Below are 21,749 nucleotides of genomic sequence, written 5' to 3'. Positions count from 1 at the left end.
ACATACCCAATGTAATCACACAAATCAAAAAATTGAATCAAAATTGATAAAACCGAACCAATTTATTTTAGTTTGATTTGGATTAACATTTTCACCAAACCGGAAAACCGAACGAAATTTCATAAACCAAACTGAACCGCACGCCCAAACCTAGTTCCATATGCTCCAAGATGCCCGAATTTTACAGAGTACAGAACCTTTCACACTTTCACATTGGAACTCCATTTTCCAGAAGAGTTGAAGTTCTATACGTTAAGAGTCAATCACCAAAACATAAAAAGTAGCTATTCATAATAAGATTAGTAATATGAAAGATAAGACAAGTAACCTGCTATGATAGGTTAAATAAAATACACTGATAGCACTGCTATTGTATATAAGTTAAATCCTCTCCAGAAAAATCTGTTCATCTGCTACTTTAGGAATAAGAAGTAGAACAGATGGACAAAAAAATATCCTTCATAATAATTCTGATAAAAAGATGACCTAGAAATCAAGGGCACAGCTTAACAAGAACTGGCATAATTTGCTTAAACAATATAGTAGTACAAGTGTACAACAATAATCTCCTCTACAGAAGATAGGACAAGCTGATCCAATTCCTAGTCTGTCAAGGACTTATACCAACGCCAGCCTTTTTCATTTTTGAACTTCAAATTGCTAGCCTGCAAACAGTCTAAAATTAACATTTCATGAAGCCATTTTAACAATAGCTACCGGCCATCTCTCCTGAAGCTTCATTCCTGCAATACATTTCAGCATCGATCCACATGTAGCTGTCAAATGTGGCGCTGCTCCGGCATGTAAAGATGATAATGTAATAAGAACACTTAATATTGTATTAGTTAGCTGATTGGTGTTGTTATCCTGTGTCTGTCCTTCTGTCTTCTAAAACCAACTATTAAGGCAAATGGTTTATTGCATATGTAGAACCGGGGCCTCTTCCTGCTTGCAATCCTCGGTCTACATTTCCCATTCCACTAGCAGAGCTCAAGTTTTTTTGGTTTGTCTATTTTTTTAAAAATGTAACTTGTCCTCAAGGGGACAAAGAAAAACCTTCCGCGAGGCATTGTGTCCTCACGTCTTGCATAAGGCGTTGAAGTAAAGATGGACTGCTTGTAACAATAGCATCCACCCGCTCAAATAACATTTTCTTCATTGAGTCCTCATCATCAACAGTCCATGCATAAACCTTTTTATTCCTCCTGTTGCAATTAAGAAAAGTATAAATCACAAAGTTTAGATAACTGCATGTGCACCAGCAGTAGTGCCATTATGATGCATCTACGCACCATGTAACTGATTAAGTTCATACCCCTGGAGAATTTTCATGAGATTCTCATCAATTAAAGGATGGTAAACACCAACAACTGCAGCACCTCTCATTCTTAATAACTTCATTCTAGTTCCTGTTGAAGGGTCTATCATGACAATGTAACCTACCTGCAGAACTACCACACATCACCTTCACATAAAACAAGCTACAATCGGTTCCAACTTATCTAGAACAGAATACAAAGGAATAACATATATGATGCAACAGGAGTTCATAAACCTACAACAAATTTAGTGTATGCTAGCCAAACTACTGTTTTAGTTTTAAGCTTTAGGTCACCCAAAGTATTACTCTGTCCCAAATAAAGTGTGTTAATTTCTACTTCCAGTTGTCCCAAAATCAACTCCACCTTCATGGAGGCTTTTCCTGTCATTGTCAATACTTTTTCTTCATACAATCATCAAAAAGACAACATGGGACCCACTTTCCTTCTAAAAGTACTCAATTTTTTCAAAAAAACCCAACTTTACCTAACTTTTGGAAGCTAACATCCAATTTGTCCCTTAATAGTCGTGTCCAAACCACACAAGACACCTAAATTGGAACGGAGAGAGTACAATTTTAAGGAAAAGCAATAAACACCATGCATAAAATGTCTGATTTTGTATAAGTTATACAGAGAGCAACCATAGCACACACTCGAAAGATGCTTTAGAAACTAATTGAACTTGTTCCTTGCATTCCCACCTCTCCTACCTCACTCAGGGTGCAAGTACGGCTGAATTGAGCTAACACAGCATTCTTTCACAGGTTAAAGGGAAATTTAGCAAAATAATGTCAAGAAGATGAGATTTTAGATACAGTTTCCTCTATTTGCAGGGCAAGCAAAAGCATCAGCACAGACCAATATTATCTGTTGCCAAAGCCACTTCTAAAATGGCTAACATGCAAGGAACAGAGAAGTTGTGCACTTCAGAAGAGAAGAAGAAAACTGGATATTACCATGATATCTGATGACAGTTTCATTACATCTCTTGAAAATCTGTCACTTTTAGCCCATACAAGGCAATTCCTACAGCCTGTATTGTCAACCTGTAAAAGTTTGATAGACAGTGAGAGCACGAGCACAAACCTCAGTAACGTCATCAAAAAAAGAAAAACACATTTAAGTTGCAAGGTCAGGGGTGGTAAGTGGGTTACGGGAGCTTCGAGGCTAATAGTAGTATCTTGGAACATAGGGTCGTTAACAGAAAAATCCATAGAAATAGTGAAGACTCAAGAAGAGGAAGATTAATATAGCTTGTGTCTAGGAAACCAAATGGGTAGGAACTAAGACTCAGAATGTGGATGGGTACAAGTTGTGGTACTCGGGAAGTGCGAGGAATAGCAATGGAGTAGACATTTTGGTAGATAGGGAGCTGATGGAGCTATTGGTAGAGGTTAGGAGGGTCAACAACAGGATGATGGCAGTCAAGTTAGTTGCAAGTGGTACTGTGGTAGAGGTTAGGAGAAACAAGAAGATGATGGCGGTTAAGTTAGTCGTTGGAGGATTCACTTGGAACATCATTAACGCTTACACAAATGGTCAAAAAGGATACAAAACTATCAACAAGAAAAAAGGAAGAGGGAGTGAACTACTTCTGAAAGTTGAATCAACAGCAGCGAATAAGGAGAAACGAAGGGTATTGATAACCCAGAGAAGGACAAGTATGAGTTGTCTAGTCCATAGAGGAACCATAGTCTCAGGTGTTTCAACGGAGAAGAAGAGGATGAGGGAATTAGATTTAGGGAACCCTAGAGATAAGGGTATATGTAATAAGGGCAGGTGGGCTTGGTTGTTTTTATTGTTTTTTGTGTGTTTTATTTTATTTGGGCGTGCAGACTTCGGCTTAAGCTCATGTGATGTTTGAATTTTTTGAGACTGTGTGTGTTTGATTAATAAAGCCCAAAAATATGATTTAATTTGTTTTTATTAACGCTTACACGCCACAAGCGTACTTGAATAAGGAGGACAAGAAGCGCTTTTGGGAGGATTTGGATGAGATGATAAGTCATAAGAGGCATAATAACACACATGGAGATGCTTTTCGTAGGAGGAGATTTTAACGGACACATCGGGTCAACCCCGAGGAGTTATGCCGATGTGCAGGGAGGTTTTGGTTTTAGGGATAAGAATGCAAGGAGTTGCATATTTGAATTTCACAAAAGCTTTTCAGGTTTGTGGTAACCAATTTGAGTTTTATAAAGGAGGAACATTATGTAACTTTTCATAGTGCGGTGGCTATGGCTCAGATAGATTACTTGCTCATTAGGAAGGATGATAGAGGTCTTTAAAAAGACTGCAACGTTATCTCAAGTAAGAATCTCACAATTCAACATAAGCTCTTGGAGATGGATTTGGAGATCAAGAGGACGAAGAACAGGGCCATGAGTGAACGACCAAGGATCAAACAGGGTAGTTTGACCATGGCCAGTGCCCAGGAGATGGGGAAGAAGTTGTTGGCGATAGGGGAGGACTGAGGATGTGAATAGTCTGTGGGATAAGACTGATAGTTACATTAGGATAGTAGTTAAATAGATGTTGGGAGTCCCCAAAGGTAACTTTGGTGAGCATCAAGGAGTTTGGTGGTGGAATGGGGATGTCCTGGGAAAGTAAAAGCAAAGAAAGTGGCATATGTGAAGTTGGTGGAGAGTAAGGACGAGGAGAAGTGAAAGAATAAGGAAAGGTATAAGATGGTAAGGAAGGGGGAAAATTTAGCAGTTTCGGCGACAAAAACAACAACTTTTGAATGCTTATATGTAGAGCTTGAGAACAAAGGGTGGAGTTAAAAAGTTGTATAGGTTAGCCAAGGCGAGAGAGGACAGAGACATTGTGTTGGGAGATTTGGAACATTTTGAGAGGCGTGGCGATATTAGATATTGTAGGTGCATACAGGTTGCGGAGGTTAAGGGTGTTTTTCGTAGGATGCGCAAGGGGAGAGTGCCCGGCCAATATGAGATTTTGGAAAAAGCAAACATGGCAAGTATGGACTGCCTAACTGAGTTGTTTAATGTCATTTTTAGGATAGCAAACACGCCAAAAGAATAAAGGTGGAGTACGATGATCCCATTGTACAAGAACAAGGTCAATATTTAGAATTGCAACAACTATAGGAGTATCAAACTACTAAGTCACACTATGAACGTTTGGGAGAGGGTGGTGGAGATGAAGGTGAAGAGGGGTGTGTTTAGTTTCGAGAATCAGTTATGATTCATGTCGGGGCATTCAACTACAAAAGTCATTCATCTAGTTAGGAGAGTTGCGGAGTAGTATAGGGAGAGTACTTCCCAATTGTGATGGGATTGCGCCAGCGGTCAGCTCTCAGCCCATTTTTATTTGCCTTGGTGAGGATGAATCGACTCAGCGTATCCAAGGTGAGGTGCCATGGTGTACATTATTTGCAGATGACATAGTTTTGATCAACAAGACTCGCAACAAAGTTAACGCTAAGCTTGAGGTTTGGCGACAAACCCTATCGTCTAGAGGGTTCAGGTTGAGCAAGACAAAGACAAAATATTTGAAGTGCAAGTTCAGTGATGTAACGCATGAGGATGTTGTGGAGGTGAGGCTTGGTTCACATGTAATCCATAAGAAAGGATGTTTCAAGTATCTTGAGTCTATTATTCAAAGTAATGGAAAAATCGATGAGGATGTCACACATTGTATTAGTGTAGGGTGGATAGTATGGAGGCTCGCATTTGGAGTCTTATGTGATAAGAAGTAGCCATCCAAAATTAAAGGCAAGCTCTACGGAATGGTGGTTAGATCGGCTATGTTGTATGGAGCTGAATATTGTCCAGTCAAGAACTCCCACTTCAAAAGTTGAAAGTTACGAAAATGATGATATTGAAGTGGATGTGTGGGCACACTAGGAGAGATAAAATTAGAAATGAAAATATCCAGGATATGGTAGGAGTAACCTAGATGGAGGATAAGCTACAGGAAGCAAAACTTAGATGGTTCAGGCATGTAAAGAGGAGATGCACGGATGCACCAGTATGAAGGTGTGAGAGGTTGGCTATGGATAGTTACACGAGAGGCAGAGGTAGGCCGAAAAAAAATTTGGGAGAGGTGATTAGACAGAATATGACGCAACTCCAGTTTATCGAGGACGTGACCTTAGATAGAAGATTATGGAGGACATGAACTAGGGTAGAGAGTTAGGTAGTTGAGAGTTGTCTTGCTTAATCTTTCATAAGTATTACTCTGGGAGTTTCTTGTTATTCCATTTCTGTTACAATATATTGTTTCTAGCACTTCGATTATCATATTATTTTGTGGTAGTGATTGTTCCGTTTTTAGTATGATTTTCATGCTTTCTTTAGCATTTTGTTTTGGCTTCTTCATTCCCATTGTTTTCTTTTTTCGAGCTACTTTCACTTGAGCTGATGGTCTATCAGAAACAACATTTCTACCTTACATGGATAAGGTTTGCATACACACTACCCTTCCCAAACCCCACTTCTGCGATTACACTGGGTATGTTGTTTCTATTGTTAAGTTGCAATTCTAGACAACACGGTCAGTGACATATACCATCCTACAATCCGTTATCAATAACAGCAGTTTAAGCACGTAATAGTTGTATTTTTTTAAGAACCACATGCAATTAATTAGCTGTCTTCAAAAGTCAAAATGTTAATTAACCCTTTCTGAAAAGTAAGTGAGCAGTTTATATGAATAAAGAAGGAAGCGATTGTGCAATGGTTAAATCCGGATCCTAACAAGTATTTCAATTTCTATATTCCAGGAACCTTCCAAAAAAACTCACTCCTACCTACTCCAGTCTGAGAGATAGCTGAAAAAATCCAAAAAGCTGCCTACGTCATATACATTCTCCATGTTGCAACAAAAGGCTAAGAGAGAGAACATATTGAACTTCCGTTTGTGTGTGTTCTCTCTAGGCAAAATGTTAATAAACTCCCAGTTACAGGAAAGCTGATCATGCATGGTTACTAGCCAAATATTTTCACTTTCTAGCGGGACGACATCCATAGAAAAGCATGAAATTCCTCCCACTCCCAAGTCAAAGGTAACATGACAGACAACATTGCATGTCTCAATCAGTTGCTCCTACAGAAGAAGTAGAAATGAACTTCTTCATCTTCTTTCCCAGCCCAGAAGAAAAGAGAAAAAAACAGAAGAAGAAAGAAGTGAAGTACAAATGAACTTTTTGGGTTAACAGCTGGGTTACAAGTCTCCATCTTATATAGATTCACAAAAAGGCTGTGAAGAGTTCCACATTGAGGGTAAAAGGAATGGGTGGTGTCTTTATATGTCTTGGGAAATCCTCACCTTTGAAGCTAGCTTCTGGGGTTAAGTTAGACCCGGGTTCCATGGTATCAGAGGGAAGAGTCCTACATCGAGGGTAAAGGGATGGGTTTGTCTTTATATCGCTTGGACAATCCTCATTTCTTGAGCTAGCTTTTGTGGTTGGCCCAAGATCTATTTGCCTAATATAGGGTAATGTTTTCACCAACAAGAGAAACCATATCATACATGTTCAAGCAAGCTTTTTGGCCAGTATGGTAACTATCTGGAAGAATGAGATTAATAGACTTACAACAGAAAGAAGATCCTTTGCAAACTCTTTCTCATACAGCGGTGGACCAACTTTTGCATCAAGAATTACTTGTCGGACGGAACCTGATATCAACTAAAGGAAATTAAAGCCAAGTTATTAAACAAATAGTGAAAAAGCCTTTTTTTCTGGAAACAACAAAAGGAATTTCATGCAGGTATTATATTGTTATAACAATAAAATTCAATGGACAACATGAACATCCCTAACAACTGCTACAAATATTACACACTAGTGGGAGATAAATAGTGACTTTTATTTCTTGAGAGAGGAGAATGAAAGAAGGGGCATGAACCGAGAGAACACTATTCAAGCTTGGATATTCCGAGTACCTTTAATGCATCTTCAAGGGTTGGAACAGTTAGATCATGATGCTCCAACTTAAGCTGATGAACTGCATCTAGCTCTTTAATCTACAAATACAAAGTAAAGATAAATCTCATTCAACATTCTACTCTAATATGTCCTATGATGTATGCCAGCTTGTTGGACGGAAGCAAAATCAAAAATGCAATAGAGCTATTAAATAACAAGGTGTTAGTAAATCACATATTTGAAATACATGGACATGGAGAAATAACGATCTACTCTTTGATTCAGACTTCAGTAAATCAAAAATTTAACACCTATCAGTTCCCACCTCCTTTGAGCTAAGGTATGAAACTTTAGAATTGTTGTTCCCAGTTATCCGTTGCAAATCCCTGCCTGAGAAATGTGAAAATCAATGATCCAGACAACTAAAACAGTGAAACAATTGTTACCATGAAATTCCAAATGAATGTCGTAAAATATGTCCCATCTTATCTTCTTGCGGGAAATGGCTGTAAACTACAAAGTGTTGAACCAAATCTTAGGTTGTATAGCCAGCTTTGGCCCAAAATATGCCAGGAAAATCCAGAGAAAACATGTATTTCTAGTAGAGAACAATTTATGCAATGAAGCTATATTCTACTATGTGGTAGAAAATATCAACTTCCATTTTTATAAGAAAATATCAACTTAACAGGCCTCTTAACATGCAAGGTTCCTACCACTAATAAACATATTTTTGTCCTACTCTACTTCACATTTACAGACATTCTTTTACCACTTCAAACTTTGTTTCTCATGCAAATTCTTGGAAATTGAATAAGGTAGATCTCTTTTGTCCAAATATCATTTGCTTTCATCATGTGACCTTTCTCCAGCATAAAATAAATATTTATAGTATCAATACTTATTTTGGAAAAACATTTGATGGTCAACCTTCTAAAAGCCTTTTGTCACCACCTTTACCTCATGGCACAATGCATATATGAAGCAAGTTTTGTGTAAGACCCCAGAAATGTGAAAGGTCCTAAACCAAGGAACCAAAGACGAAATCTCCAAAAAAAAAAAAGACGAAATCTCAGAAAGTTGCAAAAAACTGGCATAAGAAGCTGACCACGAAAGCCTTCACGGACCGTGGTAAGCACCACGAACTGTGGTGTGCAACCGTGGTAGAGATTCAGAGGCTCAAACTGCAGGGGACGAAGCACGATGGAGGACCACGGACCGTGGTGAGCACCACGGGCCGTGAAGTCCTCCGTGGTGAGCCCTCCCCAAAGCCCTCAGGAATTTTCTCAAGGCAGGGTCCACGGACGACCACCACGGGCCGTGGAGACTTACAAAGACCGTGGAGTGGTCCGTGGTGACCACTTCTGCAGGCCTCCTGCAGGACCTACACCACGGCCACCCTCCACGGGCTGTGATGTGTTTCACGGACCATCAAGGTGTTCGTGAAGAAACTTCAGAGACTACCCTGCAAATCTTTTTTCTGAATTTCTCCAAGTCCCTTATCACGGGACCCCACCACGGACCGTGGTGAGTACCACAGACCGTGAAGGGTCCCCGTGAAGTCTCTTCCGCCCAGATTTTTAAAGGGGTATTCAAGTCTTTTCCTATGTTTTAAATCAAAATGGTGTCGTTTTGAGGAGTGAATTCTCTTATCTAAAGACCCTAAACCCTTTTAGGACCTCATTCTTCACACTTAGACTCAAGAATCTCAAATTCTCTCTTCCCAAACTCTCTCAAAAATGTCAAGGCAAGGCTAGAGTTTTCAAATTCAAGGCATTCAAGTCTCCTTTCTTCCTCAAGTATTCTTAGGGATATTGTTTCCCTCAAGGTATGTGGGTTTCATCCATGGGTCCTTCCACCCATGGAGCCCAAATGTTTTCTCAACCTAGCATTTCAATTTAAATTAATGAAATCTTATGGGCTTTTATATGATGACTTTAAATACATAGATTATGATATATTTGAAGTTTCCTTACATATATTGATGTATATTGACTCTTGATTTCATGAAGTTATGATGCTATTAAAGTGCCAATATGAAGGCTTGAAAGAAGTTTTAAGATATATATGGTGGGTTGCTTTAAAAATGTGTATTTTATGCATTTCCATCACTCTTATGCATGCAAGAAGTCTTTAAAGACATTGAAAGGTTTTTATGGAATGAACCCACCTAGTTTCTTATGATAAAGCAAAGTTGAAATGAAGTTGACTCCAAATGAATGTTATAAAGTTAATGCTTATGAAAAGGGAGTCTTTATAGAATGATTGATTGATGAAAGGGCTTCTTAGCCAAAGTAAGGTTTCAATGTGAAAGGACAATTCTCGGATTGAATTAAATGAAATGTTTTAATGAGCTATTTCACCGATTGATGTTTTAATGTTAAAGTTATATAATACTTATGCTATATTGATGTTTAAACGTTATTCCGTGGGATTTGACCTAGCACCGAATGTAGCATGTAGATGGGGACTAGACTGAAGGGGTTCTTAAGTAAAGTCTCATGTTGCACTAACTATGTGCCTCCATAGGAGCCCTTGTCGGCTAGGACTTTGTAGCCATCAAATGTTAAAGTTAAAGTTAAAGAATGTTTAAAGTTGATCGGATTTCTACCTGGCAAGTAGTCTCCCCATGCCAACCGTAAGGGGATATATTGGATTTCATGTAATAGCTCGCATGATCTTAAATATCGGTTATGATCACTTCCCCACAAAATGAATGTTTTAAGGTTTCATACGATAATTTCTCATGCATGCATTCACTTATGCATATTGCTTATACAAGTCTCTCGCTTATGTTCTTTACTTCATAGCATACTCACATACTTAGTACATTCAAAGTACTAACGCATACTTTTGCCTATATGATATTACCATGTAGGGACCGACGTCTCTCCAGACTCTCCTTCCCGTGGCTAAGTTGATCGTTGAAGGCTACCACTTTGGTGAGTTCCCATGTTCTAGGAACAACACTCCTATCCTATCTAGCTTATGTTAAATTTCAACACTTAAAGTTATGTTTTGGTATTTTGACCTAAACTTAAGGGTGAGCTAGAAACATGTCTTAGCCCCGCCATGTCTTTAATGTAGAAGGTATGGTTGGACACAGTAAAGGATGTTACGTTGTGTTTGACTCTTATTAAATGTGAAGCCCCTCAGTCCCTAAACCCTTATGTTTCTCTAGATTTTATTTATCATTACCGATGAAATACTTAATGAATGCTAAGAGCCTTATGTTTCTCTAGATTTTATTTATCATTACCGATGAAATACTTAATGAATGCTAAGAGACTTGGGTGAGGTACCTCCAGGTGTCTCATTCGCCGTTTCACGACTAGGCCCTAGGCTTGGGTCGTGACATTTTGTCACAAATATAAACCTTAGGTGTAGGCGTGCTGCTAACTGAGTTTTAAGCCAACATACCGGTCATGGAGGGCAAACAATACACCATCTGAAGATCGAGAAACATCAATTTCAATGCAGTCAGCCTGATAATTAAGAGCAATTTGGTATGCAGCCATCTACATGAACAGTGGGATAATCAGAATTCCAAATAATTAAGTTGGGAATAATTTTGCAACCAAAAGGAAATGGAATGCCTACAGTGTTGGGGAAGGCCTTGGACGAATCACCACCATGAGCACAGACCAGAGGAAGACTACGGAGCCAACTGCATTTCTGTGATTGCATCTGCACAATTATGTTTGAAATAGTCCTCTCAAAGGTTAGAGAAGAAAGAAATGCATGTTACTCCATTAGTTAGAAAGAAAGAAAGAAAGAGCATATACCTTCTGGAATGTTCGGAGACGAAGATGGAAGTAAATCGGGGGGAGAATGGCGATGAGGGCGAGGGCAAGGAGGAGAGATCTGAAGACCTTTCTGGAAGTGAAAACTCTGAGCTTTGGGCTAAGCTTTCGGGACAAGAGGCCATGCCTCTCCAACCGGAGTCGGCGCTGTTGCCGCCTCTCCATTTTTCTATTCAACAAATTCCCTTTTCAATATCTCTTGGTTCAAGCACAAAAATGCCGTCGTCTTTTTCACAGACTGCTAAACAGGCCTCATGTTTTAAAGACTTAAAAAAGGATTCGTTTGGCAAGAAGGTATGAGAATAATGTTAGAATGTACCGATAATATTTGTATTAGATCTTATTTGTTTTCAGTAAGATTAAGATTATTAATCTGAATAAGCATTTGAATATTAAATTATGTATTAAAATTTAGATGTCTAGATTTGAACTGTCAAACTTATTTAATATCGGAGACTCTTAGCCTAAACCTACCATGGCCATGATGCCGCCGGTCAGCCACCTCTGTTGGCTGATTGAGTCTACTCTTCCGATTTAGATTTAACACCCCAATTCAATTTCCCCCCTTTACCTAACAAAGATATTACACAACTAGTAGAACCACCGCAACAAATATGCAATTCCATTGACAGCATCCATACAAACTATGTAGATTTGCTTAAACGCAAGGAGTCCAATATAATTACAAAACCAATCGAGATGAAAGTTATCAACATTGTAAGTGAAAATCCAGTAGTCCGTTCAATATAGGCAGAAGTGACACGAATGAATATTTGAAAATCTTCAATATGCAGTGGTTGGAAAGTTCTTTTATGGATGGCTGTCATGGAGGAATTGCGCACATAATTCCAAAGCAATGTGGAACAAAAGGGGACTGCCAAGTGGGTACCTACATAACAGATACATCCTAATTAGATTTAATCTACTTGAAGATTTTGTGAACATATTGTCAAAGAGTGTATTATTTCAATGATAAAGAAAGATACAACTACCAAATGAGGCCACTGATATATGATGCCAAATTTAAGGTGGCGGAGGAAATTTCTCAAGATATGGGTCAGATCTCATTTCCTAACTTGTTGCCTACTTTCTTTGTAAAGAAACTTTATTTTCATTAGTATCAGTAGCTAGAAAGCTACTACAACTTGGCATAACTGCCTTCAACAAAATCAGGATAAGTTGTGGAGAGTTAAAGTACAAGTCAATTTACTAGAAAAATTTCCTACTAAGGTGATCAAGGAAATATAAGACAAAGAGAAAGGGGAATTGAGAAAGGAGGTTGTGAAGATAAACTATGACATTTTCTCCAAGTACTATACTGAATGCAAAATGCAAGGTCATAGTCCTAAACAATGTAGAATACTACATCCAGAACTAAATAAGAAGGAGACAATCAAGGTTGATAACGATAATGTTAATAATGAATTTATTCAAAGTTTCCTTAGGTTCAAAGTACAGGCAAGTAGCCAACTGTAAAGCCTTTTTCTACTGAATTCTTATCTAGTGGCAGAGTGGTAGGAGGCACTAAATAAAGAGACTGAGAAAAACAAATATGATAGTAAAAATCAGAATTTTCAACACACAATCAGATAGTTAGAGTATCAACAAGGAGGAATCATGCTGGGGAGATAGAGTAGATAGAGAAAATGGAGAAATTGAAGAGAATGTGAAAGTGAAGTTAATCATAGTGAATAAAACTATAACAGATAATGGGATTATGAAGGAGAAAATAATAATACAGCCGATAGTAATATTAAAGGAACCATAGGTGGAAGAGCTCACTGGAGATTTAGAGAACAAAATGAAAATAGTGATGACAAGAGAGGCTAAACCACTATCATACTATCCTGTTATAAATTGCACAGAGCCAAGCAATGAACATCAGGAAGAGAGATTAAGTAATGAAGCAGATATGCAAGATAGATAAAGTAGCAACAATACTTCCCCAAACAAAGTTCTATATGTCCTGTCCTGGTGACTCACAAGGTGAATAGTCATAATAAGCAGGGGAACAATCTACTCAAATTAGAAGATAAAGAATACAAAGAGGAAGATATGCAGATAGCACAGATGGAAGCTGCAAGGCAAGCTGACATATCGTAACACCCCCTAAAATGTTGTATGTGGTGTTTCAATTCTTGATGAAAATGATATGTTTTTGTATTTTGAGCATAACTTTTCATAGATTAGTCCAAATTAGGTGATTCAAAATTTTTGAATAACTCCAACGGAATTACCTATAACTTTCATGAAGCATATCTTAAGATTCGGAGGATACGTAGGTCAAATAAATTAATTTTTACAAGACATGATGCTGTGACGAAATGGAGTATTTATAGAAGAAAAATCATATCTCATGGTAGGATGCTCCAAATCAGTTGATTCTTAAACCACATAAAATTATACTTCTAGATATACAATTCATATGAAGACACCAAATCCTAATTAGGAAGTTATCTTTTTCAAACGCAGCTCCGAAAAAGGATATTCTGTTAAAAGAAGGTTCATCTCACCAACCACAGAAAGATCTAGATCCATTTGACATCACCCATGACATCAATAGTCCTCCATTTGATATCATCCATGAGATCACAATCCTGCATAGAATTTTTAAGATCATCCTTTGTAATTATTTTTATTTATTGTTAGGTCCCTCCTTCACACCTATAAATACCCACCTTATTTCCTCATTTTATTCATCAAACTTTCTCAAGGAACTCTTCTCTCTATACACTTCTTTACTAATTCTCAAATATAGTTTTAGTTTTTAGTAGTGTAGAAATACTATTCCAGTGATTCTTATACTCTAAGTAGTATACAAAATACTCCGATGAGGAGAAAAGGCTAGGGGTTCAAGAGTGGTCATTAAGTTCTTCAATTCGGAGTAAAGCTTTAAATTCCATGTATGTAAGGCTATTCATAGGATTGGATTGAGTTCGTCCATACGCCCAATAGTTAAATTCATCATAATTGAGTTATAGTTGAGTTTTACCCTAATCTTGAATTCTAAATGAGTTAATTCTTCTTCTATTGAGTTAGATATCTTTATGCATTGAGATTATTATCTCTCATATTATTGGAATTATTATTCGTGGCTACTTTTCCATGAATCCTAATGGATTTGATGTTGATGAATATTTTTATGCGTATTTTGAGTAAAGATGTTGGCTTTTAGTATTCATTGACAAAAGGAGTGATTTGAATTAATACTACATAAGCATTTTATTGAGTTTTGAAAGATCAAAAGAATTTCATTTAAATGAATTTGATTCTTTGAATTAAATGATGTTTTGAGCAAGATGTTTTGATGAGATGTAAATGATGTTCTGAAGTGTAATGATTGATGAAGAGGTAATGAGATGAGTTTGATGTTTTAAATAAAAGTCCAATAAGACTAGATGATGAGGTTACTATGAGCACATATTTTGGGAGTAGTATTGAGCACCGAGTTGGATAAGAGTTTAATTTACTCAAATCTCAAAACTACGTAGCTAGCGTAGGATGGAGGTTATGCCTCTTAAGTCCCAAAAAGAGGACCTTGATGATTGGATCCAAAATGGTGATGTCCTTTACCCTTGCAAGGTATTGGATGGATGTGGCAACGACATCACTTCGTTGTATCATCACTAGCTCATAAGTGATGGTTATCGGTCAGAGAAACTCCCAACTGAGTAAGCATTTCTTATTATTATTTTTAAACTTGAATTACATATTGATGTTGAGATGATGTTGAGTTTTGAGCTGAGTCCTCTTGAGAGGAGTTTTTTTGATATTTGTCCTTACTTTCCTGCCATTTTAGATACTCGTACATTCCATGTACTGATGTCATTCAACCTACATCATTTTATGATGCAGATACAGGTGTTAGAGATCCTCAACAAGCGTATCATTAAAGATTATTACTTTTCAGCTATTTGGTGAGTCTTTCTTATATTCTGAGGAACTCTTTATCCTTTTATTATTGTTGAATATTATATTTATTTTGAGGCAGCCATGGACATGTCATTGGCACCGTCTGATAGTGTTAGAGGCTTCGTAGACAGAGTTTCATAAGACTCCCTTTAAACATAATATTTACTTTCATAAACTTTCATTTGGAGTCGAAGCGTTCAATTCAACTTTATTTGAACATAAGGAAACTAGGTGGGATCATTTAATTCAACCTTCAATACATTTTAAAACAATGCAAGCATGCATGAGAATAATGGAAATGCATCAATTAAAACACCTTCAAGCAATCCACCATTTACACTTTGAAGCTACTTTTATACCTTCATATAGGAACCTTGATAAAATATCCATTTCACGAAATTGAGAGTCAATATATATCCATATAGGTAAATAACCTTCCAATATACGAAAATTTATGCATTTGAAATCATCATGTAAAAGCCCATAATAATTCATTATTTTGAATTTAAAATACTAAGTTGAGAAGAATTTGGACTCCATGGGTGGAAGAACCCATGGATAAAACTCACATACCTTGGGGAAACAAAATCCCTAATGAGGACTTGAAAAGGAAAGGAGACTTGAAGACGCCTTGAGATGAAACCCTAACTTAGCTTGAAACTCTTGGGAGAGTTTGCAAAGAGAGGATTTGTGATTCTTGAGTCTAAGTGTGAGAAATGAGGGTTTGGAAGGGTTTAGGGTCTTTAGATGGGTGAATTCTGGCCTCAAAATGACTACATTTTGATTTAAAACACAAAAAAGGACTAAAATATCTCTTTTAAAATCTGACCGGAACTATCTTCATGGGGACCCTTCACGGTCCATGGTTCCCACCACGGTCCGTGGTGAGGACCTGTGATGATTGACTTACAAAAATGTTTTTGGGAGTCTATAGGGTAGGTCTCTGAAGTTTCTCCACGGGGACCTTTCACGGTCCGTGAAGGGCATCATGGCCCGTGGAACATGGACGTGGCACAAGTTCTGTAGGAGACCTACAGAGTGACAACCACAGAAACACACCACGGACTGTGGAAGGCTCCACGATCTGCGGTGGTCATCCGTGTCTCTTGCCTTGGGAATTTTTCTTAGGGCTTAAGGGAGGAGTCACCATGAAAGACTTCATAGCCTGTGGTATCTACCACAGTCCGTGGTCCTCCATCGTAGTTCCTTCCCTGCAAGTCTGACTCTCTGAATCTTTACCACGGTTGCACACCACGTTCCGTAGTGCTTACCACGGTCCGTGATGGCTTTCGTGGTCAGCTCTTAGTGCCAGTTTCTACAACTTTCTGAGATCTCCTCCTTTGATCCTTGGTTTAGGACTTTCCAACTTTCTAGGGTCTTACATATCTCCTCCTTGAGAATATTTTTCCTCGAATGAGAATCATTAACATAGAAAAGGACATGGCATGAGGACTAGCAGCCCAACATGAATGCGATGACACTTGAAATGCATCAAACATGAGATCTTTAAACTTTAGCATAAAACATAACTTTAAAACTCAACTTCATGAACGTGCATGCATATGAAGGCTTTAGAAAACTGAAGCATAAGAGTCTTAAACACTTGAGCATGAATAACTTAATACCTTAGGCTTGAGTAGAATGAAAGAGATGAAGGTAACATTCATCATATCCGCTTTCGCTTCCCATGTAGCACTTTCTACTTGTTGATTCCTCCAAAGGACTTTAATGGATTCAACTTCTTTGTTCCTCAATCTCTTGACTTGCCTATCCAAAATTTTAATCGGAACCTCTTCATAGGTCAAGTTTTCTTCAACATTTACTATTTTCAAAGGCACAATGCAACTAGTATCACCCAAACATTTTCTTAACATAGACACATGGAACACCTAATGAACCATGGCTAATTTCGAAGGCAATTCCAACTCATAAGCAACCCTGCAAACACGTCTCAAGATTCTATAAGACCCTTCATACCTAGGGCTCAATTTACCTTTCTTACCAAACCGAACCACACCCTTCATGGGTGAAACCTTCAAGTACACCCAATTATCGACATTAAACTCAAGGTCCCTTCTCATATTATCGGAATAGGACTTTTGATGACTTTGAGCTGTCTTTAACCTTTCTCTAATGACTCTCACCTTCTCTAAAACATCAAGCACCAAATCAACCAACTGGAGACCTACATCGTCTCTCATACAAAGCCTCAAATGGAGCCATCTCAATACTTGAGTGGTAGCTATTATTATAGGCAAACTCGATGAGCGATAAGTGATCAACCTAACTCCTTTTAAACTCTAACACACAAGCTCTTAACATATCCTCTAGCGTTTGAGTTATCCTTTCATCTTGCCCATCGATTTGAGTGTGGAATGCGGTTCTTAACTTTATCTAGTACCAAGACCCCTTTGAAATGATTTCCAAAAGTGAGAATCGAATTCGGTATCATGATCTAAAATAATTGACAATGGCACACCATGTAACTTTACCAACTCCTGAATATATAACTTAGCATAATCTTTAGCACTATAAGAGGTATTGACTGGTGGGAAGTGAGATGACTTAGTCATTCTACCAATAACTACCCATATCGAATCATGACGTTTTTGTGTATGAGGCAAATCCATATTCACATCTTCCCACTTTCAAGTAGGTATTTCAATATCTTGTGCTAGGCCACCTGTCCTTTGATGTTCGACCTTCACTTATTGGAAATTCATACATTCGGACACGAACCTTGCTATGTATTTTTTCATGCCACCCCACTAATAGAACTCCTTTAAGTCTCGATACATTTTTATCAAACCGGGATGAATAGAGTATGAAGAATTATGGGCCTCTTTCAAAATCAAACTCCTTAGGCCATCAACATTCGGAGCACATAACTGACCTTGGTAGTGTAATACCCTATTTCCTCTTTGTGAAAAGACTTCTACTTTCTTTTCCTTTACTAACCTCTTCAACTCTACTGATCTTGGTCGAGTTCTTATTTCAATTTGACGTCTACCACCAAAGATGTTTCAGACTCATTATGAACAACCATATCACCACCAACGGAACCACTTAACTTCACACCTAATCTAGCCAACCGGTGAACATCTTTTACTAACTCCCTCTTCCCTTCATCAACATGGGCCACACTCCTCATAGACACCTACTAAGTGCATCGGCAACTACATTGGCTTTACCCAAATAATAATGCACCTTGAGGAGTTCTAGCCACCTCATTTGCCTTAGATTGATGTCCTTTTGTGTGAAACCTTCAAAGCAAAAGCAATGACCGCCAACTCAAGATCATGGTTACGGTAGTTACGTTTATGCATATTCAATTGCCTAGAAACATAGGCTATAAACTTTCCATTTTGCATCTAGGCATAACCCAAACCAATCTTTGAAGCATCACAATAAACCACAAACCCTTCTAATCTTTCCGGTAGAGTTAAAATAGGAGCGGAGGTAAGTCGATCTTTCAAAGTCTAGAAACTCTTTTCAAACTCATCCGTCCATATGAACTTCGCCTTCTTTTGAATCAACTTTTTCATTGGAGATGAGATAGTAGAGAACTCTTCAACAAACCTCCTATAGTAACCGGTTAGACCCAGAAAACTCCTAATGTCCAAAGGAGATAATGGTCTAGGCCAATTCTTGACCGCCTCCATTTTCTTAGGATCAACCTTGATCTTATCATCGAATACTATGTGACCAAGAAATGTCACCTCCTTCAACCAAAATTCAAATTTACTAAATTTTACAACCAATTACCTATCCCTCAAGGTTTAGAGCACAACCCTCAAATGATTCTTATGTTCTTCCTCACCCCGAGAGTAGATCAAGATGTTATCAATAAAAACCATAAAAAAGTATCAAGGTAGGTTTGAACACCCTATTTATTAGGTCCATAAACACTGCCGGTGTATTCGTCAACTGAAAACTCATCACTACAAACTTGAAGTAGCCATACCTTGTTTGGAATGCAGTCTTAGGAATGTCACACTCCCTCACCCTTAGTTGGTGATAGCCAAACTGAAGATCGATCTTTGGACAAGTGACTTTCCCCTTACAATTGATCAAACAAATTATCTATTCTAGGGATTGGGTACTTGTTCTTAATGGTCATCTTATTCAATTGGCGGTAATCTATGCACATCTGAAGCAAACCATCCTTCTTCCTTACAAATAACACGGGAGCACCCCATGGTAAAATATTTGGCCTTATAAACCCTTTTTTAACAAGTCCTTTAATTTATCCTTCAACTCCTTCAATTCTATCGGAGCCATTTGATAAGGAGGAATAGAGATAAGTTAAGTATTGGGGAGGAGATCGATACCAAAATCAACTTTCTTTTCGAGAGGGATACCGAGGATGTCATTGGGAAACTCATTTACTACGAGAACCGACTCAATGGAAGGACTTTTGGAGTCGACATCCCTGACCCTTACAATATGGTAAATGCAACCCCTAGAAATCAACTTTTGGGCCTTAGGACAAAATATGAACTTACCCTTCACCACCAAATCATGACCCTCTCATTCAAGATAAACTTATTTGGGGATTGAAACTTGACTCGACGAGTCCTATAATTTATGAAAGCATAAGATGCATGTAAGTAATCCATCCCAAGTATAAAATAAAAATCTACCATGTCAAGCTCAATGAGATCACAAGGAATAACTCTATGCAAGATAGACACGGAACATCTCTTATAAACCTTTTTTGCAACAACCGACTCACCAACAGGGGTAGACACCAAATAAGGCTCTACTAATATTTTGGGCACTACATCAAACCTATTAGCTAAGAATGGAGTAACAAATAACAAATTTGCATCCGGATCTAACAATTCATACACATCAAGAGAAAAGACCTTTAACATACCAATAACGACATTGGGTGCTTTCTCAACCTCTTGCCTCTCATGCAAAGCATAGAAGTGGTTGATCTGTTGGCCACTTTCTTGAGCTTGTTGACCATGAGAATTTAGCCTTGAGGACTACCATCACTGCCACCTGTACAATCTTGAGCATGATGATCCAGTTTGCCACACTTGAAGCATGTATTGGATCTGACTAAGCATTCCCTTTTATGAATCCTTCCACACTTCTTGCAAGCGGGGAGCGCTTGAGAACCAACATTCTCTCTTGGGACAATTAGGTTAGCACCCTTGTCTTTATTTAACCTTGGAGGAGGAGTATTAGAGGAACCTTGTCCCACGAACCATTGCCCACCTTGGCCTTTGTCATTTTACCATAACCGGACCTTTGAGGGTTGAACCTTCCACCATCCACTCTAGCCTTCTTGAAACCTCTTACCTCTCTCTCAACTTCTCTTTTTCAATTTGTACCGCATATGTCATGAGTGGAGATATCACAATCTCCTTGGCCAACATAGCTGTTTTGTATTCCTTGAACACCAAGCTAGAGACATTGGATATGAATTTGCTCATCCTTGCCCTCGGGTCGGAGAACATGAAAGGAGCATACTTGGAAAATTTAGTTAATTTGAGGGCATACACCCTCACACTCATACTCCTTTGATGAAGGTTGATGAACTCTTGGATCTTGGCCTACCTTAGATCCAATGGAAAGCAGTGGTCTAGGAAGGCACCTTTAAACTCTTCCCACCCTATCGGCCCCATTTCTTCATCCATCTCAACAACCTATTATTCATATCAAACTCGTGCCACACCTTTGAGTTGATAGGCCACTAGCTCGACCTTCTTATTTGGAGGCACACCCATGATAGCCACAATTCAGTACACCTCATCGATGAACTCCATAGGGTCCTCATCTATTTTAGAATCATCAAACTCAGGCGGGTTCATTCTTTGGAAATCCCAAATCCTGGAAGCTGGATTTTGCACTTGAGGAGGAGGAATGCCTTGGTTCCCTTGGTTGGATACAAATTAAGCCAACAATATGATGATATTCCAGAATTCCGCATGGGTTACCCCTTCCTTATGATGCGGGGCATCTGGAACCGGAGAAGCTTGGTCCTCATCATCAAGCCTTGCTCTTGAAGGTGCTCTTCTTCGAGGCATTATGTAGAGAACATAAAATGGTCATTAGTTAGAGGAAGGCTTAGTACACTCTAGGGCACGACATGAATTTGAAAGAAGTGAAAACTTTTCTAAACGTCCCATAGTCTCCTATTCATAGTTGTAGCTCACTTTACAACTATGAACAAACCCTATTTGACATGATATGTTGGAATCCGAGGACCATTTCAAAACCTAAAGCTTTAATACCATGTTTTTCACGACCCAAACATATGGCATAGACGTGACACAATGAATGATACACCCGGAGGTACCTCACCCAAGCCTCTCAACATTCATTTAGATTCTCATCGGTATTGACATTCAATCAAGTGGAAATAAGAGGGGTAATGGGACTAAGGGATTTCACATAGAATAAGAGTCAAGTCATTTGAACATTACACTTGTTTTCCAACCATACCTTCTACTTTAAAGAGTTAGTGGGGTCTAAGACATGTCCCTAGCTCACCATCAAGATATAAGCCAAAAGTACTAAAAGTAACTCAAAAGTCTATACATAATATAAGCTAGAAAGATAGAAGTGTTGTTCTCGAAATATGGGAACTCACCAAAAGTAGTAGCCTTCAACGACCGAACTTAGCCACGGGGAGAAGAGTGTGGAGCGGCGTCGATCCCTACATGGTAATATCATATAGGCAAAAGTATGCGTTAGTACTTTAAATGCACTAAGTATGTGAGCATGCTATACAATCAAGAACATTAAGGCATTTATAAACAATATGCATAAATGAATGCATGCATGAGAAATGATCATATGTAACCT

General features: G+C 38.3%; 1 protein-coding gene across 3 annotated transcripts; it reads right to left on the bottom strand.

Annotated features, from left to right (window-relative positions):
- Positions 1–341: 341 nt before the first annotated feature.
- Positions 342–11,290, bottom strand: LOC129902581 (glycerophosphodiester phosphodiesterase GDPD4). 3 transcript variants are annotated; one of them, XM_055977908.1, is made up of 9 exons: positions 10,998–11,290; positions 10,813–10,899; positions 10,633–10,730; positions 7,538–7,598; positions 7,230–7,310; positions 6,880–6,972; positions 2,279–2,368; positions 1,293–1,443; positions 342–1,205 (listed from the first exon to the last, which is right to left on the bottom strand). In XM_055977908.1, exons 1-9 carry the CDS (start codon positions 11,178–11,180, stop codon positions 1,156–1,158), a joined length of 894 nt encoding a protein of 297 aa, XP_055833883.1. In that variant the 5' UTR covers positions 11,181–11,290; the 3' UTR covers positions 342–1,155. The 3 variants fall into 3 exon arrangements, with proteins under 3 accessions (XP_055833883.1, XP_055833881.1, XP_055833882.1); XM_055977906.1 differs by having other exon boundaries at positions 1,316–1,443; XM_055977907.1 differs by having other exon boundaries at positions 1,316–1,443; positions 7,538–7,602; positions 10,998–11,288.
- Positions 11,291–21,749: the final 10,459 nt, after the last annotated feature.

Source organism: Solanum dulcamara, chromosome 9 (assembly GCF_947179165.1).
Source record: "Solanum dulcamara chromosome 9, daSolDulc1.2, whole genome shotgun sequence".
NCBI classification, from domain to species: Eukaryota; Viridiplantae; Streptophyta; class Magnoliopsida; order Solanales; family Solanaceae; genus Solanum; species Solanum dulcamara.
The sequence above is the reverse complement of the archived record's forward strand: the minus strand, read 5'-3'. Positions and strand labels throughout refer to the sequence as shown.